Source organism: Marasmius oreades, chromosome 3, assembly GCF_018924745.1.
Source record: "Marasmius oreades isolate 03SP1 chromosome 3, whole genome shotgun sequence".
In the NCBI taxonomy this organism is placed as follows: domain Eukaryota; kingdom Fungi; phylum Basidiomycota; class Agaricomycetes; order Agaricales; family Marasmiaceae; genus Marasmius; species Marasmius oreades.
In genome coordinates this window covers 3,261,147-3,283,724 of record NC_057325.1, presented here as the reverse complement: position 1 = coordinate 3,283,724, position 22,578 = coordinate 3,261,147, and the positions used below count along the sequence as shown (strand labels likewise).

At 48.0% G+C, this 22,578-nt stretch overlaps 11 protein-coding genes across 12 annotated transcripts; 5 read left to right on the top strand and 6 right to left on the bottom strand.

The window, feature by feature from the left end:
- Window positions 1–122: 122 nt before the first annotated feature.
- On the top strand, window positions 123–3,655 carry E1B28_006432 (uncharacterized protein). The gene is made up of 6 exons (XM_043151096.1): window positions 123–167; window positions 237–656; window positions 717–1,245; window positions 1,304–1,321; window positions 1,388–1,595; window positions 1,663–3,655. Exons 2-6 carry the CDS (start codon window positions 516–518, stop codon window positions 2,300–2,302), a joined length of 1,536 nt encoding a protein of 511 aa, XP_043012189.1. The 5' UTR covers window positions 123–167; window positions 237–515; the 3' UTR covers window positions 2,303–3,655.
- Window positions 3,656–4,842: 1,187 nt separating this feature from the next.
- E1B28_006431 (uncharacterized protein) lies at window positions 4,843–7,034 on the bottom strand (the record flags this gene model as incomplete). The annotated part of the gene is made up of 3 exons (XM_043151095.1): window positions 4,843–5,691; window positions 5,748–6,431; window positions 6,498–7,034. 3 exons carry the CDS (start codon window positions 7,032–7,034, stop codon window positions 4,843–4,845), a joined length of 2,070 nt encoding a protein of 689 aa, XP_043012188.1.
- A 111-nt stretch (window positions 7,035–7,145) lies between these two features.
- Window positions 7,146–9,136, bottom strand: E1B28_006430 (uncharacterized protein). The gene is made up of 7 exons (XM_043151094.1): window positions 8,965–9,136; window positions 8,895–8,912; window positions 8,558–8,837; window positions 8,214–8,504; window positions 7,767–8,142; window positions 7,526–7,712; window positions 7,146–7,469 (listed from the first exon to the last, which is right to left on the bottom strand). Exons 1-7 carry the CDS (start codon window positions 8,996–8,998, stop codon window positions 7,237–7,239), a joined length of 1,419 nt encoding a protein of 472 aa, XP_043012187.1. The 5' UTR covers window positions 8,999–9,136; the 3' UTR covers window positions 7,146–7,236.
- Window position 9,137: 1 nt separating this feature from the next.
- On the bottom strand, window positions 9,138–9,419 carry E1B28_006429 (uncharacterized protein; the record flags this gene model as incomplete). Its single annotated transcript, XM_043151093.1, has 1 exon — window positions 9,138–9,419. One exon carries the CDS (start codon window positions 9,417–9,419, stop codon window positions 9,138–9,140), a length of 282 nt encoding a protein of 93 aa, XP_043012186.1.
- Window positions 9,420–9,964: 545 nt separating this feature from the next.
- On the bottom strand, window positions 9,965–10,615 carry E1B28_006428 (uncharacterized protein; the record flags this gene model as incomplete). Its single annotated transcript, XM_043151092.1, has 5 exons — window positions 9,965–10,134; window positions 10,185–10,237; window positions 10,297–10,311; window positions 10,386–10,485; window positions 10,534–10,615. 5 exons carry the CDS (start codon window positions 10,613–10,615, stop codon window positions 9,965–9,967), a joined length of 420 nt encoding a protein of 139 aa, XP_043012185.1.
- A 536-nt stretch (window positions 10,616–11,151) lies between these two features.
- On the bottom strand, window positions 11,152–12,188 carry E1B28_006427 (uncharacterized protein). Its single transcript, XM_043151091.1, has 5 exons — window positions 11,945–12,188; window positions 11,748–11,805; window positions 11,577–11,684; window positions 11,427–11,514; window positions 11,152–11,376 (listed from the first exon to the last, which is right to left on the bottom strand). Exons 1-5 carry the CDS (start codon window positions 12,174–12,176, stop codon window positions 11,296–11,298), a joined length of 567 nt encoding a protein of 188 aa, XP_043012184.1. The 5' UTR covers window positions 12,177–12,188; the 3' UTR covers window positions 11,152–11,295.
- A 517-nt stretch (window positions 12,189–12,705) lies between these two features.
- On the top strand, window positions 12,706–15,281 carry E1B28_006426 (uncharacterized protein). Of its 2 annotated transcripts, none has more exons than XM_043151089.1 (11): window positions 12,706–13,177; window positions 13,229–13,350; window positions 13,411–13,459; window positions 13,508–13,715; window positions 13,767–13,818; window positions 13,877–14,291; window positions 14,345–14,495; window positions 14,546–14,622; window positions 14,675–14,791; window positions 14,859–14,990; window positions 15,048–15,281. In XM_043151089.1, exons 1-11 carry the CDS (start codon window positions 12,815–12,817, stop codon window positions 15,243–15,245), a joined length of 1,884 nt encoding a protein of 627 aa, XP_043012182.1. In that variant the 5' UTR covers window positions 12,706–12,814; the 3' UTR covers window positions 15,246–15,281. The 2 variants fall into 2 exon arrangements, with proteins under 2 accessions (XP_043012182.1, XP_043012183.1); XM_043151090.1 differs by having other exon boundaries at window positions 13,226–13,350.
- Window positions 15,282–15,358: 77 nt separating this feature from the next.
- E1B28_006425 (uncharacterized protein) lies at window positions 15,359–17,101 on the top strand (the record flags this gene model as incomplete). The annotated part of the gene is made up of 7 exons (XM_043151088.1): window positions 15,359–15,605; window positions 15,661–15,724; window positions 15,780–16,114; window positions 16,163–16,324; window positions 16,377–16,727; window positions 16,781–16,951; window positions 17,006–17,101. Exons 1-7 carry the CDS (start codon window positions 15,432–15,434, stop codon window positions 17,099–17,101), a joined length of 1,353 nt encoding a protein of 450 aa, XP_043012181.1. The 5' UTR covers window positions 15,359–15,431.
- A 277-nt stretch (window positions 17,102–17,378) lies between these two features.
- Window positions 17,379–17,886, bottom strand: E1B28_006424 (uncharacterized protein; the record flags this gene model as incomplete). The annotated part of the gene is made up of 2 exons (XM_043151087.1): window positions 17,379–17,447; window positions 17,503–17,886. 2 exons carry the CDS (start codon window positions 17,884–17,886, stop codon window positions 17,379–17,381), a joined length of 453 nt encoding a protein of 150 aa, XP_043012180.1.
- A 1,892-nt stretch (window positions 17,887–19,778) lies between these two features.
- E1B28_006423 (uncharacterized protein) lies at window positions 19,779–21,018 on the top strand (the record flags this gene model as incomplete). The annotated part of the gene is made up of 4 exons (XM_043151086.1): window positions 19,779–19,987; window positions 20,047–20,175; window positions 20,235–20,485; window positions 20,540–21,018. 4 exons carry the CDS (start codon window positions 19,779–19,781, stop codon window positions 21,016–21,018), a joined length of 1,068 nt encoding a protein of 355 aa, XP_043012179.1.
- A 28-nt stretch (window positions 21,019–21,046) lies between these two features.
- On the top strand, window positions 21,047–22,075 carry E1B28_006422 (uncharacterized protein; the record flags this gene model as incomplete). Its single annotated transcript, XM_043151085.1, has 6 exons — window positions 21,047–21,302; window positions 21,361–21,398; window positions 21,459–21,652; window positions 21,712–21,789; window positions 21,859–21,924; window positions 21,985–22,075. 6 exons carry the CDS (start codon window positions 21,047–21,049, stop codon window positions 22,073–22,075), a joined length of 723 nt encoding a protein of 240 aa, XP_043012178.1.
- Between the last annotated feature and the right edge of the window lie 503 nt (window positions 22,076–22,578).

Sequence of the window (22,578 nt, the reverse complement as noted above, 5' to 3'; positions counted from 1 at the left end):
GTTCTACACACATTCTCTATAAGAACAAGAGATGGACGTGTGAGAACCCGCTCTTGGTATCTGTTCATCGCGTTTCATCTGCATCAATGTTCACGCCTCAGGTTCCTTACCAGGTGACATCGCCAGAACTCATCTTTCTCTGAAATTGGGGGGGGAGCTTTTTTATGGTAAGTAGGGAATCTTCAAATCTTCCTTCCATTTGCATCTTCGAGGTCAGTCTGACACTCTTTGCACAGTGCATTGGACTTCTCCGGAGGGTTCCTCGAGTGGTGTTCAATTGTGGCATTCACTTCCTCCTCATGTTTCATATTTGAACAGACACAGATTACATGTCCTGGGAGAGTCCAAAATAGGTCAATATCGATAGCCGCACGTGTATTCAATACTCAGCCGCCAGTTTGTGTCATCAAAAAAGCACAATCTCATCAGGATATGATGGATGGCTGTTGCGTTCGCCACGGTTCATATATAGAGGAGAATCAAACGAGAAAAAGTTAGCGACGGTTTATTCGAACATGCACGGTCTTGTTCATTTTCTCCTTTTCTGCACCATTACAGCTAGTTCCTCATTAGGATATGTCATTCCCTACTCTCACAATCGCGAGTTGGCGTCCAGGCAGACTGCGGACTCGAAACTGGTCTTCGCTCATTTCATCGTGAGTATTCCTAAGATTTTCTACTATATACCTTCATGAATAACCCAACTCGCCTGTCAGGTTGGTATCACCGGAAACAGGGCTAGTGCTGCAGACTACGACGATGATATGAAACGCGCAAAGGCCATCGGGTTTGACGCATTCGCACTAAATATCGGCAACGATAAACCAGAGGTTCAACTCGGCTTTGCATACGATTCTGCGGCAGCCAACGGCATGAAAGCTTTCATTTCCTTCGATTGCAGCTTCTTCAAGCCTGGAGACGAGGCGGCAATCGGGGCGCTTATCGCACAATTTGCTTCCAAACCTGCTCAGTTGAAGGTGGCCGGAGGCAAAACCTTTGTTTCCAGCTTCATAGGAGATGGTCTCAACGTCAATGCTATCCGAGCTGCCTCGGGAGGCGATATATTTTTCGTACCCAACTTCCACCCTGGACAGTCTGACTTTACACCCCTTGATGGAGCCTTCAATTTCCAGGGCTGGCCAAGCAACGGTCTCAACAAGGCTCCCAGTGGCGGAAAACTAGTCACGGTTGACGACGGCGATAAGCAGTTCCAGTCGCTCCTTGCAGGAAAATCTTACATGGCTCGTACGTTTCCTGTCTTCCTTGCGCGTACGAACGCGAATCCTGAATATTTGATTTCAAGCTGTCTCTCCCTGGTTTTGTATGTTTTCGCACGATGCTCGGATTTTGCTGCATTTTTTTGTATTCTAACTCTTTTCTCTTTTAGCCACTCATTTCGGTGGCGAAGTGCCATTCAGCAAGAACTGGGTTTTCCCGAGTGAACTGCTTATTTATCAAAGATGGTTGGAGATTCTGGCTCTCAAGCCTAACTTTGCGGAGATCGTGACTTGGAACGATTATGGAGAATCCCATTATATTGGACCTCTTGCTTCGAAGCATACGGATGATGGCGCATCGAAATGGGCGAACGATATGTAAGTCCATCTACCCCTCCCCAACCTTATCGTTCTGACTTACATCGATTTTCCCTCGCCGCTCAAGGCCACACAACGGATGGTCGGACTTGTCGAAACCGTTCATCGCCGCGTACAAAGCCGGAGAGAGTACGCCAGACAAGTTCATTGACGAGGAGAAGATCGTCTATTGGTATCGTATTACACCCAAGGGCATCGACTGCGATTCAACCGATACCACTTTCGGTCCAGGTAACAACGCAACGGGCGACTTCTTCAATGGACGTCCCAATGGTTTCGACACCCTTTCAGACAACGTGTTCGTTGTATCATTACTCAAGGCTCCTGGAACTGTCACCGTGAACTCTGGGGGAACGCTGTACACGTTCGATGCCCCAGCAGGCGCTTCCGCCTTCTCCGCTCCGTTCAAAGTCGGTGCCCAGGCTTTCGCTTTGAACCGGGATGGGAAAGAGGTGATGGCTGCGACTAGTTTGAAGTCTATTCAGGATACGTGTCCTTGCGGTATTTATAATTTCAACGCATACGTGGGTACAGTTCCCGAGGGTCCAAGGGACACTCTTCAACCTGGGGATGCACTTGCCAACCTCAAGACTGGATTAAAGGTTGCTTGTGACGCTGTTCCCTCACTCCCTGCGACACCACCCCCGACTGCTGCCCCTACTGCTACGAGCACTGTAACTGCCGCTCCCACCTTACCGCCCATCTAAACGTTACACTTTCCGCCATGTCATTGAATCGAGTACCTTTACGAATGGGAGCTAGGAAGAGGTTTCTGTCGATCAGAAAAAATCATTTACCGTCACCAATGTATTTATTTCCCTAGTTCCAATATGGGAGCAGGACATAACATGAGTATAGTCGTATACAAAACAATTAGAACCGTAACATGATCATGAAGCCATCCTGCTGTCGTGACCTTGTCTGCCAGCAGCTTCAGCTTGATGTATCGGGAATAATGCATCCTCCATGACATATACATGCCACAAGGACTTCCACATTGGATTGTAGTCACTGAGTATCGGAAGTTTGACGTCCTTCTGATCGAATGTATTAACACTTGTAGTTGCTGAAGTGGCTTCAAGAACTGCATTCCCTCATCCTTGACGTCGAGTTCTTTGTAAACGGTAAACTGCAGCGCATATACAGATTTGAGTCGGGTGTTAACGATGAAGGAGTGGAGCATTGCTTGATTGCGGGTGGATAGTCGATAATAGCCTAAGCTGCTAATATCATCGGATCGAGCTTCCTTGAATTCATACCGGTACGTTTTGGGAAGTTTGGGATGGAAGGTTTCGGGGACGGCTTCGACAATGCCTGGATCGGAACCGACAAGAAGGCATTTTTCGATTCTGGGCTCTCCAGATCAGGGCATTGTGTAGATGGTATTCTTTTGCATTTGTTTCGACTTCTGAGGCCTATGCAGCTGGGTTGCCTTCCCATACCACCCCCATTGGCAAGTCTCTGTGAACTATATCCTCCAAAAGATGTCCTGCGCTGCCTTGCTTCGGTCCATAGGATTTGAACAGTCTATATATGTCCCGGGCGTACGATTCCCATTTCTCGGGCTTTGACGAGACCGAAAACTTCTGACGTTAAGTAGTTGACTGTAATTCGGTCGCGTTGAACACCCGGATAGATACCAAAGATCCAATGCGCAACGCTGTTGTCGGCTACGTCCAACACCCTTGTCCCGAGAGCCAGATTTTCCAGCTGGTCGAAGGTCAGTCGGTCAATCCTGGACTGCAGGTCAAGACGGTATTCGTCCGGACGAGCGGCGTACATGATGATAAGGCGAGTGGATGATCCATAAGCTTCATGCATCGTGAACCACTGATAAGTGTAGGCACTCCGCTTCTCCGCCCATTGGAGGCGAGCCTTCCGTGGGGAAGCCGCTTGGATTATCCGTGCACCGGAAGTCAATATGTCGGAGTGGGGACGTATGATGTCCTGGTTTGAATCAACAAGAAACCAGACATCCTTGGGAAGGGTCCGTCTGAATGATCTATGTGGATCTCAGACACGCCCTCGGCACGCCAATAGGTAAAGCGGTGGGGTTCGGTCAGATAACAAGTGGGAAGATTTTGGAGGAGACGTTCTATAAGAACGTAATAAAGAAAGGTCTTCCCTGCCGACAAATGTCATTAGGAAGTTATCCTCGTAAGCATAGTAGGACTTACCGATGCCGGGCATCCCACAGACGATAAAAGTAGCACGGGGACAGATTGGATTGGACCAGTCAGTGTCATCGATATCCATTTGCTGGTCTTCACCTTCACCTTCGCCCTCAGAAACCGGTGGCCTCCAATACGAGTCCTCCTGTGTCAACTTTGTTTTGAGGGGTGTTTGTCCGACAAACTCGGAAAGAGCAGCTCGATATTCAGAAGTGACCAATAAGCGTTCTTGAGGGTGGTCAAGTGTATTGGAAGAGAATTTTGAGGGATTTGTACTTTTGGCCAGGTTTGACATCCTGAAAAGGGCGCTACAGTCTCGCTGTCTCCAGGCTAATTCATGTAACTCCTGGAACAATGATAGCATTTTCTTCACGGGAAACCTCTGCTTGAACTTCTTCACCAGCTCTTCCCACACCGTTACTTTGTCTTTGATTTCCTTGTCGTACCAGTCCATTGCTATGCTACCTGCAACGAAGAACGTTCGGGGAGTGATAACATATTGGTCGGGAGATTTGGTGGAACAGCGTAATAGAGGCTCGATGGTGGAGATGAAGTCTTCCGTATTGGTGGAATCGTCGGTCTCGCCCGAAAACCTCGGGGCTTTTTTCATGTCAAGCTCCTTCCTTTGAGCTTGGTACTGAAGTACTGAAGGTGTAGCGGTATAGAGTCTAGTGTGAATCGCACAGACAGGCCCCTATTCATTTCAACCACTGCTGCTGCCATAGTAATATTCAACATCTCAGTCCGAATATAGGGATTGTAAGCCTGGACTAGTAAAGTTCTCTCTCCCACTATCAGAAGCGATTCGAAAACCAATCCGTTCTTTTATTTTATGTGTACAACTACGCTTCCAAACGCAGGAAAATAGAATAAGGGTATGTGCAGAACAAAGACCGACGAATGAAATGTGTAAGATGGGATAAGATATTGCCAATTCTAGAGCCTTTTTCTGAACCGTCTGGAGAAAACTCATTTACTCGTGGTCTTGGAGGGGGGAAATCGAACAAAAAGATTCTAGATCATAAGGAGGGTTGGTCCGACGGTTAAGGGTTCCCAAAACCGATCTAACGGCCTTTCTACGCCTCTGGCAAGCTGACCAGCTCGACCGCCCGATCACAAATCTCGTCTATACTCCATCTATCAGCTGGCGCAAGTCCATGCTTCAGATCCATAATGTCGCCAATTTCATCACAGGCTCTGAGGACACAATCGATATCCTCTTTCGTGTGAGATGCACTAACGCAGAATCTGACTCTGGTCGTGATGAGAGGTGTCGCCGGGTACGCGACGACGACAACGACAATCGGGACCTCGCGATCCTTCATCATCCGATGGAACATCATCATCTTACCAGGATTGAACAAGATGAGCGGAACGATGGGTGATGCTGGATGTCCATATGTGATGAAGCCGAGTTTATCAAGGCCACGGTGAAGGTAGAATGAGTTGAACGCGAGACGACGAAGGCGGGTTCGTCCTTCTTCACCAGAAGAGAGCTCGGGAGGTAGCGTCATCCAAGATGGTAATATCTTGGATGAAACGGGGCCTGGATGATGGTATTCATCGTCTGTCAAATGACCGTTCCCGTTGGCAGCGTGGCTTCGGATGGCAATGGTGCTCGAACTATTGCTCGAGGAGACCGTAGGAGTAGTGACGCCCATGATACTTGCCATGCTGGCGATGACTTGCGAAAGAAGAGGAATCGACATGGCTTCTGCATAAGTGCCAGAGTAACCTTTGACACGAAGACGATCAATGACATCCTTTTTGCCAGCTATGTAACCACCCGCTGCCCCGAAAGACTTGGTGAAGGTGCCCATGAGGATATCGATTGATCTAGGATCAATTCCGAAATAATCCGCAATACCACGCCCATTAGGCCCAATGGCGCCGATGGAATGGGCCTCGTCCACGAAGAGATAGAACTGAGGTTAGATGCATTAGCAGACGGTAAGCAAGGGAGAGCGAAAAGACAACGCACCTTGTAGCTTTCCTTCAGATTCATAATAGCTGGAAGGTTAACCATTGTACCTTCCATGCTGTATAAACCTTCGACGATCAACATGATCTTCTTCCATGGGCGGTGAGTCTTGGGCTGACCCTGACTGATGACCTCTCGAAGGAGCGACTCGAGAGACCTCATGTCGTTATGCCTAAACATCCTAACGTGTGCACCACTCTGCCTGACGCCAAACCTAATCGAAGAATGATTAAGCTCATCCGAAATAACCAAGCACCCCTTTCCAACGAGTGCAGGAATAATTGTAGAGTTGGTAGCGAAACCCATGGAGGAAATCAACGCATCCTCGGCTCCAACAAATCGTGCGACAAGTTCTTCAGCAACTGTGTGGAGTTCGCTGGTACCACCCTCCAAACGTGAACCACAAGTGCTGATACCGTATCTTTTGATGGCCTCTTCTACGACATCGGCACACCCTCCACGAGCCTGAGCAAATCCAAGGTAATTGTATGAAGAAATATTCAGAGCACGCGTTTTATTTCCAGTGGGGACTTGTGTTCGGTTGTAGTCGAGGGAGACACGGTCGAGAAGAACAATGGTACGTCCAGCAACGCCAGTCACAGGCTGCGCGAAACATTCGTCCATGCGCACTTTCAATCTACGTGTATAGAACGAGTCAAAGTCTGAATTCAGCGATGCATATCCCTATTCACGGCGAATAAAGTATCGTATGAGAACAAGGTTTAAAAAAAGATGACAGCGGGTACGCACGTCGTGAGGCATCAAATGTCTGTATGCCTTCGGATGAAACCTCTTGCCCAAAAAATCGCGCATATGTCCCAAGCAAATCAAGACGAGATAGCTAATGTAGGTTGAGAGAAGAATGTAGTAAGGCGGGTCTTTGTCGACATGCCCATGGATAGGAGCCCCAGGTTTATGAGCACTGGTAAGGCGAAATTCTTCACTAGCACAGTGTCCGAATTCGGTGTGGACGGTGTTGAAAACTTGCTCAGAGGTTGGAGGACGGAAGGGAACGGAGAGTGGACTGATAAATTTCTCGTCGTCTTCATCGAGTTCGTCAATGTCTGTGGTGGGTTCAGATGAAGTGGTTGAAGCGAATGAGAGAGCTGGGGTCGCGGTCGGCGTCGGCGTCGGAGACCTTGCTGTCCTGGCACGAGCATCCGCTTGGGAAACCGCTGAGAGGTAAGAGGCAGCGGATGCCATAGTGGGAGATAGGGACTGGGTGGAACGCTTCTTGAACATTGACTGAGACCCTCCGGAAGACGGCGTCCTGCTTCTAATGGCCATTGGCGACGGCAAGGGGGAGCTAATGGGCATTACTAATCGTCGTCGAGGATGTCGAGCTCAACAATTGCTGGTGTCGTCGTCTGAGCTGTTCTAGAGCGTGGCAAAGTCGGTTAGAAAAGATCTGGGTTGAAACTGGGTTGAAAGTATACGCGGTGACAAAACTTGATTACATCCGATTTATCAACGGCAACGGCATTCTGTACTAAGCAGCTCCTGTACCCCTTCCAATGACAGCTACCTTGAATCCAATCTTTGCCAATTTATCTGCATCTAACAACAATCGTCCATCAAACACGAATGCAGGCTTATTCATGCCTTGGTACACCACCTCCCAATCAATTTCCTTAAACTCTTTCCATTCCGTTGCAATAACCACAGCGTCCGCGCTGCTGCATGCCTCAAGCACTGAGCTACAAATAGTCACCTGTTTCTTGACTGCGAAGGGGCAGAGTCAGCACAGGCGTGATTGAGTAGGCAGGGGGAAAGCTCACTCGTGTCTAGGGGTATATTGGGACTGGCTTCCGCCAGGTCCATCCATATCTGATCATGAGCAACCTGTGGATCATAGATACTGACTAATGCCCGTTCATTCTGAAAGTCGCGAATCAATGTAATGGCCGCCGATTCCCGAGTATCACCTGTATCCGCCTTGAATGCGAACCCAAGAACAGCTATCCGCTACAGAAGAAATTCAGATATGGGCGACAAAAGGCACGCAGAGAGCAAACGGACCTTGCCTGTAATGGTGTTAAACAACGTGTCGACTACGCGTTTTGAGAACCTCCTCTTCTGATACTCATTCAATTCCACAACCTGTCTCCAATAGGCGGCTACCTCTGGTAAATGTAAGCTCTCGCTGAGATAGACCAAATTCAGAATATCCTTTTGGAAGCAACTCCCTCCGAAACCAACGGAAGCTTTCAGGAATTTCGGCCCAACACGCGTATCGTATCCAACAGCATGGGCTACTTCATCGATATTGGCGCCCGTTGCTTCACAAATCGCTGATAGCGCGTTTATCGAAGAGATACGTTGTGCAAGCATAGCATTCGCGGCGAGCTTGGAGAGCTCCGAGGACCAGAGCCCTACAGTCAAGATGCGATCCACTCTGTTTAGTGAGAACGTAAGCAAAAGCCCAAAGAAAAGATGGTGATGAGGAAGCGAGAAATTGAAACTTACGGTACCCAGGTTGCATACACGTTCGACAAACTTCGGCATGCGTCAATACCCTCAGGAGTTTGCAGCGAGCCAATAAGGACTCTATCGGGGTTCAATAAATCCTTGATAGCTGTCCCTTCAGCAAGGAATTCTGGGTTGGATAGAATATCAAAACGACAGTTGGGCTTTGAGTTAGCTTCAAGGATAGTTCGCATGGATTCCGCAGTTCGGCATGGAACGGTAGACTTTTCGACAACGATTTTGGATGTCGTTGCAACAGCGGCAATACGACGGGTTGCGAGCTCAACATAGCTGAATATCGAAATGGGTCCATGAGGAACAGAAACATGCAAGTAGCGACTTACTTGAGATCTGCAGCAAAGCCAGCGCCAACACCAGTCTTCTTCGTGGGGGTGTTGACACTGACGAAGATCAGGTCGGCTTCTTGTATACATCTATCGACCTCTGTTGAGAAGAAGAGGTTCCTTCCACGGCATTGCCTAACAACGTCTTCCAACCCAGGTTCATAGATGGGCAGCGTGAAATCTTCCGAGTTCCACTGGTTGATACGCGCTTGATTAACGTCAACGATGTTCACAGTGATATGGGAACATTTGAGGGCTATCACAGCACATGTGGGGCCACCTGTACCAGTTTTTCTTCAGCGGGGAATAAGGCATGCATAACTGAGATCTAGCTCGCCGACATAGCCAGCACCGACTGAGGTGTTTTCAATGAGATGATGGACAACATTGGAGAGAACCCTGCTCACTGCAGCATATCTTGGAAACCTTAACCGGAGCCATTGTGATTCAACGGGAGAGAGAGGGAAAGGAGGGAAAGGGAAGTCGATGGACGTTGACCAGAAAGAATACAGTTATAAATGCCGCTATCGTCCCTTGCATGATAAAAGTTGGCTGTGAATGATAGGATCAGGGGATAAGATCAGGGAACAATGACCATATATTCGGCTGCGGTGTAATCGAGCCGAAGATTTCCTCCTTCTCCACCAACACCACCATTTCCTTTAGATCTCGCGTCGTCGTCGTTGGTCGGTATGAATCCATTCAAGGTTTCAATAATGAATTGCTCAAGGTTGCGGAATGACTTCATCGAGAAAACGATGGTTTCATTTTCATTTCCTCCAAACCGTATCCCGATTTCGGTACGTATCCTAATCTCCTGAATGGTTTCCATAGGCTTCATGAAAGGAACCGAAAACGACATGGTCAAGTCAGGATATTGGACTACTGTCATACTTGATTTATGGAAAACTCAATCGCTGTCATGGTGGGACGCGTCAACGTTTCAACTCTAAAAAACGCAAGTTCTGGAGGACCCATCGCAATCTGGACATCGCTGCTCTGTTCGCGCCTCCTATCGTCGACATTTCTCAAGTCTACTTGTCCCCTAAATCATGAACCGATTTGTTCTGTACATGTTCATTGCAGAAGACAATGGAGGCATCTTACGGAGGAAGCGTCTATCTGGCGTGCTCAAGGCGGGAGATGATGTTTTCAAGACGTGGCAGTTGGAAAAAGAGTGTGGCACCTCCAGTCCAGGCTCCGACAAAACCGCACATTCGACTTGCAAACAGAGATGCCCTCATACAACAGTGCCAAATGTCACGGATCATGGTGGAATCAAGGCCCAGGACAATCACGAGTATCAGCTCCTCTGTGTCTTAGCTCAGACCATCCTATATTCATGATGCTAAATACCATCTCTCGACCAAAGCGAAAGCACCTCCACCAATTCTTCTCTATCCAAGCTCATGCAATTGTCACAAAGACGTTCTTGATGATTTTCTCGTTCGGGTTTCCCTTGAGTGCGTCGAATATCGCCTGATTGACTATCACATCGTTCGGACCGCATTCGTTGCAGAAACCGACCGGCAATACCTCTGGGAAATTCGAGAGGCTCGCGAGAACCGTGCCCGCAGCTAGCAGAGGTCAGTTTTTGAATGCACAGACTTCCGGAACTCCTGCGCACCGTTCATGACAATGACGTCTCCATCAGACCGGCCGCACATCCCGCTCTCCGCACTGGCCAAAAACGCGTTAGTAATTGCCTCGTCTGTCTTTAACAGCAGGACTTGGCTTACGCGGTGGCACCAGGTCTTCGTGGAGGGAAAGGAGAAAAGAGTCCATTATTGTTCCCTTCGAAGTCCGCTTGATTTAATCTAGAACTTACTTTGCTTCAACGAAATCAGACTTCGGCGATACGAGGAAAGCCAGTGCTCCCGGTTTGACTTCAATGTTGCAATCGTTCTGAGTCAGGTCGCCGAGAGTGGCTAGATGCGGTTTCATGAGGTGAACGGTAAAGTGCCAATCACGCTCACCAGTTCCAGGTACATTACTGACAGGCGTTGCGAAGCTGGTAGCAGCAAGCAGGGAAAAGAAGAAGAAACCGTAGAAGAACATCTTTGGAGCTCAGAAAAGAAAAAGAAGGCAACCGGGCCTATTGAACGAAGATGTGGGAAGGGAGGAGAAATGTCACCTGGTGAAACGAATCCATTGGGTACTTTTTATGCACCGTCTATTGACTACCATACTCGTTAGCACCCACCGGCAAGAGTCCATACAAGTTGAATAAATTGCTTTCATAGCCGCATGGCTGTTCTCGGGTAACGTCCTCTCGGTTTTACTGTGATACATATTCAATCTAGAATCACTCATGCATGTTTCGACGTCCCGACATCAGCGAATTGCAAGCTAGGACGTTGGTGAGCAACGGTCGCTTTATTGTCTATCCTGTTCATCAAATGCACAGTGTAGACTCAGTCTATAATGTGAGGTGTCTGATTTCAAGTCCCCGCTAAAACACCAATGACCAATATTTACCTATCACGCTTTCGGTCGGTTCGCTCTGAAAGCCCCCCGCCTTCAACAACGGAATTTGGGTAATTCCACTCGGAGTCGAAGGAACTCCGAGATTAAGCAGTCTAGTGCCAAGACAAACGGATGAACACCTCCTAAACCGTGTTTATTACTAGTACCACACCTATTTACAACTTTTCGCTCGCTGAGCTACTAGGCGATGCTGGGTATTCCATATCGGTTACACACATTTTCAACCTGTAGAGATTCGGCGTTGCTCAGCTTTAAAGCTTAACGAAGGCCTTGGGGGCCATCAGGTTATGGATACCAGAGGCTACTAGACAGCATCGTGTGATATTCCATACCTGCGGGGGAGTGAATCAGAAACCTCGAGGAGAGCTCGAACAGTAATTACCTCGGATTTCGCAGTCATAGTCCCTCTCTGGTTCTCTTTGACCGAGCCCACGAATGGACTTGTGTTCACGATCTTTAATTCGTCCCCACTAGAAACCCATATATGTTACTCTGAATCCGAACGAGGCAAGAGAGGATTTATTCAACTTACAGGAAGGTCTGTGATTCATGGAATACAATGCTAAGATTTTTTGACACCCAAAGCGAAGGATCGTCCATAAATTCTGCTCTTAGAGCGGATAATGCCAGTGAGGAGCAACTAAGGCGAGAGCCGTGCTATCAGCGCTCATTGAACTATTTGGATATGGCCTCGGAGACTCACTAATCAATCAAAAATGAAATCGAGGCTTGGTGTACTTCTTGCCCCAGATCTAGCATCTCTGGGTATCCAGTAAACCATACGTATGATTCGATGCAAAGTCCCACCCATCATCAACAGTTGGTATAATACAAGCAGTGAAGATTAGTTTGGTTGGTATCACCCGAGTACTGTTCATCGTCGTGGCAGTTATCACTCACTGTCGTTGACAACAATACTAAGTAACACCACCGCTTCTTGCAGTAGAGGCTCCTCCTCAACAGGTCTTATCGTTACTTCACACAGCGCGAGCTTGGAAATCAAATCGATCGCAAATACGCGCGGTGTTTTGACATGGGTTGCAAGGGAGTGAAGAATGACTTCTTTGACTGCGTCGGTTGCGTTTCCCTGCACTTCTGAAGGTTGCGATGGTATGAAAAGTCTTGGCAGCATGTAGAAATACGGGCGAGTACAGATAGATAGATAGATAGATTACGCAGCATGGTCCCACAAGGGAACCGCCGGAACTACTAGTACTACCCTAAAGCTCACCCCTCTCAGGAGGCGGTAGACTGTAGGGCGACCAGCAGCCACTTATTACAGTACATCTTTAGAAGGACAAATAGACTAGTGTAGCAGTAATACTTTCATCGTTGCCAAATTCTTCATCACCGAAATCAGGGACACGAGCTGACCCTGACATGGCCGCTTAGAATAGTTCTATAGCAACTTTAACGTCAGCCATCCAGAGACACTAGACAAAGCCTTCGGGATACAGTGTGGTATTTATGATAAGGAAAGGCAACAATCAATTGACTGAGCGTTCAAACGTTCACTGGTCTTCATTCAAGTTGCACCTCTGTGGATCCGGAGTTGAACCCAGACCCAGACTCCAGTCAAAATATGTCCGAGCGGTTGAGTACGGTGCAGTATCAGTGCAATATTCCCTGAGATTCGTAGTCATAAGAGCAGTCCGGATGTAGTGGTCCGCAACGATACATCAGGCGAGGAGACTTTGATCACGTTAGTGGTTGACTTCACAACTTCATTCAGACTTCAGTACTGCGGCTCATTCAAAAGTCTATGGCAACATGACCCAGCTCACGCCTCCAACAGAAAAAGAGGAAGAAGCTGTAGGTGTACTATCTGCTATGATGGGCAGTGACGTCGATTCGACAGTGGCATTACGGGTTCTACGAAAATTCAATGGCGACCTCGAGAAAGCAGCAGATGCAATGCTCGCGGGTGACAGAGGACTACAGCTCGAATCTGGTTCAACTCCCAAAGTTGTTTCAACGACACCTTCAAACAACGTGATTGATTTGACGGGAGACGACGAGGAGATATCGCGGGCGTTGCAGATGTCGATGGAGACAGAGCCTAAGCCAGCAGAGCCCATGTTTGGCCCGAGTAATAGAGAATCCGATCCACAATGGGCTGTTGTTCCTACGAATGTGCGTCTTATGACATTTCTTCTGCAGTCTGTCTCACTTATACTTCAGTAGACCCAACAGCAGCTATCGAATGAAGATGAAAACCTCAAACAAGCAATCGAAGCTAGCTTGGCTGTCCCCGATGATAACGACGGAAAATCGGAGCTTTCGGATATGATACGGCAAGATGGTCGGTTGGTGGACTCCTTAGTATTCATTTGACAAGTTCGAAACCAGTAATCCGACTTTACTAGGCCTGTCTCCTTGCGCGCGGAGTCACCTTCCCTTGTATATGCAGCGTTGGTAAGACTACTTCTAATCGAGTATAAGTATTCTACATCATGTTTTTAGGTCGCGCATGCTTTATTCCATATCCCGCAAATGCGAGAACGGCTGTCTCGACTTGAACCGCAAGAAGAAGATCCAATCACTGGCCTGATGGAAGTGTTCACGAACCTGGATCTTGCTCAGCTTTCCTCAATCTGTTACGACAATTTCTTACTTTCGTTGGGTGCAGAGTTAGCGTCAATGACGAGTACACCATACATTTTGTCCTCCGGTGCGTTTTTGAATTCAAGCCTTCCTGCCTGGATTGATTGATTGTTTCCAGAGTTCGTTCAACTTATTTCAAATCTGATCGACCAACGATTGGATGATCAAGGGTGAATATATCAGTCCGATTCACAGCTATTAAGCGCGAAACTTAGTCTTGTACTCCAGGGAACGGCTTATCTCGTTTACCACCGGTCGCCTCAATATCGTTGACGGCAATATAAACTTAGAGACCAACGATATTCCTATAACTACAGTCCCAGTTGAAGCCAGAATGGATCCATCGTGCCCCAACGATCTAGTCGCTCGTCTCTCTGCAGCTCTCAATAATTACAGGGAAGATGGTTCAACTCATGACGGAATCATAGACCCTTCTCAGATTATCATCTTCACACTGAAGAAGACAGGCCTCGCTGCTGGGACATCATCCGTCGATAGCTTTGTTTATCCCAAGACGATGTTTATGGATCAGTTTCTACTTGCAAATTTTGAAGTAGCCAACGCGAAACGCCTACGACAGTTGGAGATACAACAACGATTATCTCGGTTGGAACAACAGAAAGTGGAGCTCACGAAATACGACGTAGGTGTTGAGTTCCAATCATCTTTACTGGTGGCCAGTTAACGTTCGTCAAGAACAAGGACGTTTTGAAGAACCTGAAGAGTAGCGTGCACTATTTTGAAAATGTAGTTCGTGTGGGAGATGACCCAGATCGTCGGGCTTCTTTGGCTTCTACGACTACTAAATTACGCAAGGTTATACTTGGGGTGGAAACTGCGCTCGAGAGTAAATATGATCATTCCCTTTGACTTGTACTTTCATTGACACCCATCTAGAAATCAACGCCGAGGTCGGGAAATTGCAGGACGAGGCGAAATCCCTCTTTGATTGTCCGGAACTGCAGAAACTTTGCGTTCGCAATAAGTTAATCCTGACTTGAAATTTTCACTAATGCTCCTGATTAGTACGATTTGCGAGCTGTTCTCATACATACCGGGGTACCAGGACGCAAACAAATGTACTCCTATGTTCAAGACCGGAACGGTACCTGGTGGAAAAACCTGGACTATGCGGTTAGCGAGGCAAGTACCAGAATCCATCGAGACTTGCGTGGGCCTTCAAACTGATTCCCTCGACTTGGTTTAATAGGCAACCGAAGCTGATGTTCTCGCTGACCCGACGGGTTTACACTTGAATGCTGGGCCGTACATGCTGATCTATAGTCGAAGCCTCCCGAAAGAACAGCTGGCTGCGCCAACAACCTGGCCTCCTCAGTTTGTAGTGAGTCTTTTTTCAAACTAGGAGAGGAAAGTGCTTACGAAAATGAATGTCCGGAAGGACGCTGTGAGACTTCATAATGAGAAATTTCTCGAGTCAGTGTCTCCGGAGGTCTTGGAAAGGGCTAAACGGGTAGAAGTGCCGGCTGGCGAGGAGAAACAAAATGCTGAGAACTCGGGACAGAAGAGGGTTACACTGAGTGATGAAACAAGAGGGTCCCGAGATGTATCTATGATGGATCTCACATCCGGATGTTAAATAAACTTGGAATAAGATTCACGACTTGGAACAGGACAGCTCGAAGGTGGCAAGGCTTTGCCGGTACTTACCAACAGGCCTAGGCGATCAATGCCGTTAGTACACGCGTGTGACACTTTGTTTCGTACCGCGACTGTAACGTTCAACGTTCTGAATCAGCCGCGACTTCTACTTATTCCAGTCAAGATGGTCACTGCCGATAACCTCAACTTAGACGTTCTGGAGATGATATTTTCTCACCTTCCGCATCAAGATCTTGCTTCAACCGCCGTTGTTAGTCGATCCTTTTTCGCGGGTATCATTCCACGGTTGTATCGCGATATCACCTACGGCCTCAAACACGGCAAGAAGTATCCTCGCGTACGCATCATCTCCCTTGCAACGTCTCATCTGAACCACACTTTGTCGCGGATAGGTGGCATCCCCGTTCGGGGTGATAGTGGCGCACCCATGGTTGGCGAAATACGTGAAGCATATCGGTGTGTACTTATGTCCTCAGAAGTTGGTTTTTTTGAAAATCTCAAACAACTTCAGACATCCGTTTCGTGCCAAAAATTCAAACAAACTTTTCTCAGTTTCATTCAAAGTTTCTTTCAGAGTGCACGCAAACGGTGCAGGTCGCTCAGAATCTGTTGACATTCAAATGCACAAAACCTATTTTACCTCTCTTTCTCCTTCCACTTCGGGGCAAAAGAGCACTAGAGGAACTTCGAGTGAATGCGAATATCACCACCACACAATCAAATCTGTTGTCAGAGCTCCCAAACCTCAGCCGTCTCTCTCTTGATGCTGGATCCTGGAATGCTGCAGACATGTTGCCTAGATGGGCCCCCAGGTTGCGTTCCACGTTAAAACACCTGACTCTATATGTGAGTTGAGCATCTTTGGTTCCATCTCTACTTTTCATCGCCTTGAAGATGTCAACCGAAGTCAATGAAACCGTTTTGGAGCAGCTTCTACCGCAACTCCCGAGATTGGTCGGGTTACATATCATCGGATGTCCGAAGGTCGATCACATTGTCGTAATGCGCCTAGTCTCTCACGTTCCTCAGCTCGAAAGTCTATCCTTCAGTGCAACGGTGAGTGTAGTGACTGTAAACCGCAATAGCCGCTGAGGACAATATGGTTTAGGAATCTTCCAAACCATTCAATTCTCCTCCTCCTTACCTTAACCATTTGAAGCATTTGAGTATTGACACACGCCTCTCCATGATTGCATCTCCAACGCCAGAAGTCCTGTCCTCCATCCTAGACCATTTAAGACCGTCCCACCCACCACTCGAATCCTTCGTCATGAGACTTCAGGACATCAAGATTATTATCGGACATTCTTTTATTGAACAACTCGTCAAGGATTATGCCTTCACGCTAGCACAAGTGTCATTTGTTGAGTGTGCGTTGGAGATGGAATCTGTTATACAACTCTGTCACAGGTGTCCACACCTCGAAAGACTTGAATTGCCCATCCCGCTGAAAGAACTCGTGAGACCGAGATCTGTCTTTCTTGATGACACTGACTAACATCTTCTGATTAGATTTCATTTACCGCTGCCGTTGGGCGCTCCTCCACCATACGCACTATCGTTAATTCCAACAGGCATACTGGCCATGGACCTCACCAAACCCTTGATGCTCGCAACGTCAGGTACCTGATGTCAAACGTTCGCCAATTGGACAAAATCATTAGTGACAAGAGGATTTGGATGGTGAATCGATTTGATGTATTGCGGAATATTCCCAGAACTGAATGCACCTTTCAGGGAAAACACGTCGACAATGTGCTGAAGGTGACCTTTGAAAGTTCTGAGCAAGAGCCATCCGGATCGTATTGGTTTCTACCTCGTCCTCTTGATTGATGTTAACGAGTCACTGTGATTCTGGACTGTCGAAGGCTTCTGCATCTATTGCGAGCCAATGATTTATTTACTTTGTACATTGTTTCTATGTGTATCGATACTAAGTACATACAGGTTCTCGCTCCATCCCATTATTGAAAGCTATAGAAAGTATGTCTTGAGTTCTAGTTGTCTCCTGTTTTTGTTGTTTTTCGTTTTTCGCTTCCCTAGCCGCTTCCCTAGCATACAACTCGGATTAGTGCGATCGGAGTGTAGTCCACTTGTGCCGCTTACCCTGTCAATGCAAATTTAGGAAGAGGCTACCTCCGACGGCGATCGCAGCGCCGAGCGCATAGGTGAACATATTCTAAGTGAGGTGTTTAGCTAGGCAGACTCGGGATAGCGACCGTCTGAAAACTTACGTTCTGCTTGCGCTGAGGCGGTCCATAGTAACTACGGTGGTAATGAGATGGCCCGTCGAAAATTTCGACTGCTCCTTGGTTCTCTGTGAGCTGACTCAAGGATATGTGACAAGCAGGCCATAAAGTCTGAACTCGTGGGCGACGGGCTGGACCGTCGAAGAGAGTCGGTGCAGGTAGAGTGTGGAAATCGCTGCCTAGCCCTGTTCTCGGATTTCCGCCGTCAAGAGGTGCATCGTCGAGTAGACCGGCAAAGCGGGGGAAAAGTCCCGCTGTTCCTCCTAAAGGTAATTGTACTGCAGATATTCGGCGAGACGCAGATGATGTGACCAGAGAACGAGAGATAGTCTTTTGGACTGCTTTGAGCGAGGAAGAGGAGCGTTGCATGTTGTAAGTGAAAAGTTAGGTGAGAGACGGCCAGCCTGGTACCCCGCTTCACTTTCAAGAGGCCTTATATCTCAAACCCAAGATCTTGAGAGCCATTGTCAACCCGACTTAGTTGGAACCACGAGGCCCATATACGGCAATATATCCCAATCAATCCTCCCGTATTTACGCTTACTCCCCAATCTGGTTGGGAAAGCGCTGATACTGCATTAACTTTAACCCACATTAGCCTGTGACAGCGCGGGGTATTGCGGACATAGCAAGTACAGGAGGTACAGCATTTCCCAGGTAGAAAATTCCGAGCTTCTCCTGCCCGGCCGCCAGAGGTAGAGTTCGTTGCGAGTCAAACTGTCCCGCGACATGGTCACGACGCACATCCTCCAAGAATAAGTTCAACATAATGGGTGTTGATATCCATGCGTTCTGCATCAGCACACCTCTCAAGGATGGGCCTCGACTCGGGAGGAGGAACTTTGCCGGGTTGACTGAATGGAACACTAACCTTATAGCGCGAATGCCGTTCTCAGCGCGGGATAGAAGCCAAATAAGAAGTATAGAATGCGACGGGATATTCGTATTGTACAAAGGTTATGGGCGGAACGTTCCTGGTCACGTTGGATGTCGACATCTTCTGACCGGTTCCTTGACCGTTGAGGAACTCCCGGCGGAAGTCACTGCCTTGGCATCTTCCGTGAGGATCTCGGGCCACATCTCGAAGGAGACAGCGCGAGCGTCGTCCGAGCAGCTCGGTACGTTTGTTAAACAATGAAGGGAGCGGTTTTGAGTGGGGCCGCTCACGTCCACCGACCAGAGCTGCGGGACCGTCAGACAGAGCACTGAGCAACGACACCGAGCAAGAGATAAGTCCATGGGTGCGTCTACAGACTGTACAGCACCGTAGATGGAGCAACCTTCGAGGAATCAACGTTACTTGCTTCGCCAAGACTGCGAGGAGATAGCGAATTGATGATCGTATGCCCTACAATATGGCTTCTACCAATTCGCGGATCGTTTGTCGGCAGGATCATGAGAGAGGATAACACCCGATCTTCCACTAGAACGGCTGAGTGTTCGAGGCCGGTCTGCAATCATAAGCGAAGCCGCCCACATAGGGAAATTGAGCAAGCGTGAGCATAGAGCGGGAACCGTGTTCCTACGAGTGAGAGGATCAAAGTCGTGTATACTAGTCCTGACGTGGGCTTTCCAAGCTTCCTGAGCTGACCGGAAAATCAGTCCATCTGATTTTCGAGGAGCAGGTGGTTTCCTTTTGTCTGGACCCTCGAGTCTGTGGTGCCTGTGGTTGATGAGCGCAATTCTGCCTGGCGCTTGAGTGTGCGGCCAAGATCCATCGTATCCTCAGTGATGTAGACCATGGTTAGGACAGGATTGATTCTCCTGGTTGATCAACAAGAAACAGAAACGGGGGGTCGGCGAGCTGGATTAGAGGTACTCTTCCTGTCTACATCAGGATGTCAAACCTGTCTTGACTTGGTGTAAGCTGTTTTTCACAAAGGCCAATCATGACAACAGAAAGTGAGAAAAAAAATTAGGATAGACACTTTGACAGCTGAAAGATCACACCTTCGAGGCTGGAAGGAACAGGGGACATGGCCAGGAAATCGTTGAAGCTGCTTCACTGCGTGGCTTACATGGAGGAGGAAAGAAGGGTGGGCGATGCGGTATACAGTAGCTATCTATGTAGTTAAGAGATAGATAAGAGTATCGTTCCTCGGATTTCCGTCGGGTAGCCGCTCGCCCAACGGCCTTCCGCCCGCCGCCCCTAGCACGGGTAGCGCCAGAGGGCGCTAACGTTAACGTTAACGTTACGCGTTAATGGCTGGCGAGCTTTATACAGCGCCGCCTACGAGCGTCTGGTTAACCACGTCTACACAATGAAAGGCCTCCTTCACGATAGACTCTGGATCAAGAAGGTTCCTTCTGTCTATTCTGCCGAACAAGTTTCGAAGTGGTTATCCAAGATACAGTATCCTCAAGCTAAGGCTATCGATCCTTCAAAGTTTGAGCCCAATTTGGACAACCTACGTGTGCTAGTGCGGCACCATATAGCTGCTTTTCCTTTTGAAAACACCCCAATGCATTAGTGAGTGTTATCCTTGACGGTTAGGCGAGGAGAATCTCACCGAGCTATCGCATACATAGCACGCCTGAGCGTACGATGGATATCGGTTTCGACTATCTCTACCAACGTTTGGTGGTGAACAACGGTGGGAGCTATTGTTTCGGAATGAACCGAATTTTCCTACAGATGATTCGCGGCTTGGGCTATCGGTATGTCATATTCATATTCATTCCGCATCTCTACCGATCGTAATTACTCGACTTTATAGCGCATACTCGGGCTCTGGGCGAATCAATACCGGACCACCCGATTCCCCTCCCAATTTTCTTCCCTTCACACACATGTTGTTGTTCATTCAACCTATCGATGGGAGTAACGCCACCTATTTCGTTGACGCTTCGGGAGGAGGTTCGAGCCTTACTCAACCCATTTTATTGGTGGATGGTGAAAGCGTTATGGGCTCCACCCCTTCAGAGAAGCATGTCCTCATACGGACGGCCAGGTCAGAATCCAGTCTTGGTATGTTGGTAATAACTGCTGGAGCCCTTTTACCATTCCTAACTTCATATTCAGCAAGTTCGCTCTCCGGAGACTCCGAACTCAAGGTGGAATGGCGTCTCTTGGTCAATCATCTCAAAGATTCTGGAGCCACCTCTACCCGAATCATGTACTCGTTCGTTGAAGTCGAATTCTTCGAGGCGGATTATGAAGCTGCCAACATCTTAGTGTACAACAAGAAAGAAGATATTTTCTGGAATAATGTCGTTTGCGCAAAGTGTTTTTTCCTTGATGACAAGCAGATGGAGGAAATAGAACGTCAACCAAGTCTTTTCACCGCCAATGATGGAGCTAATGTTTGGGAAAGACCGTACCTCGGGAGACTTGCATTGGAGGGGCGAACTATCAAGAGGCATGTTGGGATCAAGACAGAAGTTTTGAAAACCATGGAATCGGAACTGGATCGACTGGAGGGTCTGAAGGAGTGGTTTAATATTGATATCGACCCCACTGCAGTGAAGCACATTAAAGGGCGTGTTCCCGCTTATGGGTAGACCGTTCGGCGTTTACCATTGACTAAACATGTATTGTATCTATGGCTGTAGGATTTTAGACACAGACTACGGGCGCTCAATTACGATTAGTGGCGCCAGTCGGATGGGATCCCGGGTCACGGACATTGACGTCATTCTTAAAGGCCATATCAGACCACACTATAAATTCTTACACTGCCCTCCACCACGACCAGCTACTCCCCATTTACGCTACCAACATCTATCACGAATTTACACGAAAACAAAAATGGCCGTCTCAAAGCACATTAAACGAGGACATCCTAGTGAGGCTTTCAAACGCACTGTCATTGAGTTATAGAAATGAACCAGATTTTTCCGTAGTTCTATTCGGACTGCTGATATTCTTTGGGATTATTGAAGTGCGTTTATATGTCATCGGAGGCTCTCTGGTATCTGATCATGGGTCTTCAAACCTTCAGCTAGCTATTTCTGCATGGTTGACATCTCGGTTCGCGCAAAGAAAAGACAACCTCAACACCACTGAACGAGACCGAGTTCGGTATATCCTCTTTGCATCCATTTGGACCGTAGTCCTATCCTCTATATATGCACTCCTGTTCTGGCATTCATCGTCTGGATCGGTGCTCACCAGCGCTTTGTCCCACCTCATCTAGTGAGTCTCGTGGGTGTATGTGCTTATTTTTTTCACTTTGGGGCTCATTTTTCCTCTAGTCTTCTCCTGACCTGGGTGATCTGGACAGCCGGTGCTGCGGCTGTTACCGTTATGCTCGGAGGAGGGCTCAATTGCAAGTACGTGGTTGCACACTTGTTTCAATTCACGCGGAGACATTAACGTTTTAACCTTTTCATTATACACAGCAATCCGTCTGGCTTTGCGTATTGCGGCCAACTGAATGCGCTCGAGGCATTTGCCTGGATTGAGTGGTAGGTGGTCCCGATTCTATCTGAGCACTGTGGGTCATCTCAATTTTGGGTTTTTGATAGGATATTAACCACTATCGCACTCGTTGTTGTAATCCTTCGTGCAATCACCGCCGCGCGTCGTGGGGATGGTATTCGTGGTTCACTGGCATAAGGAATTTTGCAAAAAGGAAGCCGTAAACTTTGTGGATCAGGAATCATGAACTTTGCCTCGGTATTGTCTTGTATTCTTTTATGCATGTTGTCGCAATTACTACTTCTCGGCTCACAAGATTGCAACGAAACATCATCCAGTCCAGCTCTTGACACAGACCTCGGAGAAAGCAGTGTCAATGCTCAGTAATTAATCTTAATTTCACGAAACCAAGCGGTCTCAGCGGGCTGCTCGTGACCTTGAACTCGGTGCAATTGCAATTTCCCACCCTCCATCTAAGTAAAGTCGCATGGAGGAGGTGCGGTTTATTCTACTCCCACCAGAGGGCTCGATACGCTTAGACGTCCTGGTCAGCTTTAATTTCTTCATCACATGTGTTCTAATTCAGCTCCAGAGTCAATCAAAAACACCAACATGCTGGATCCTCAAGGTAGCTGAGGCACGCGGTCACCGCAGGCTGAACAACATCCGGAAGACACGAGGCCTACATTATTAAAACGACT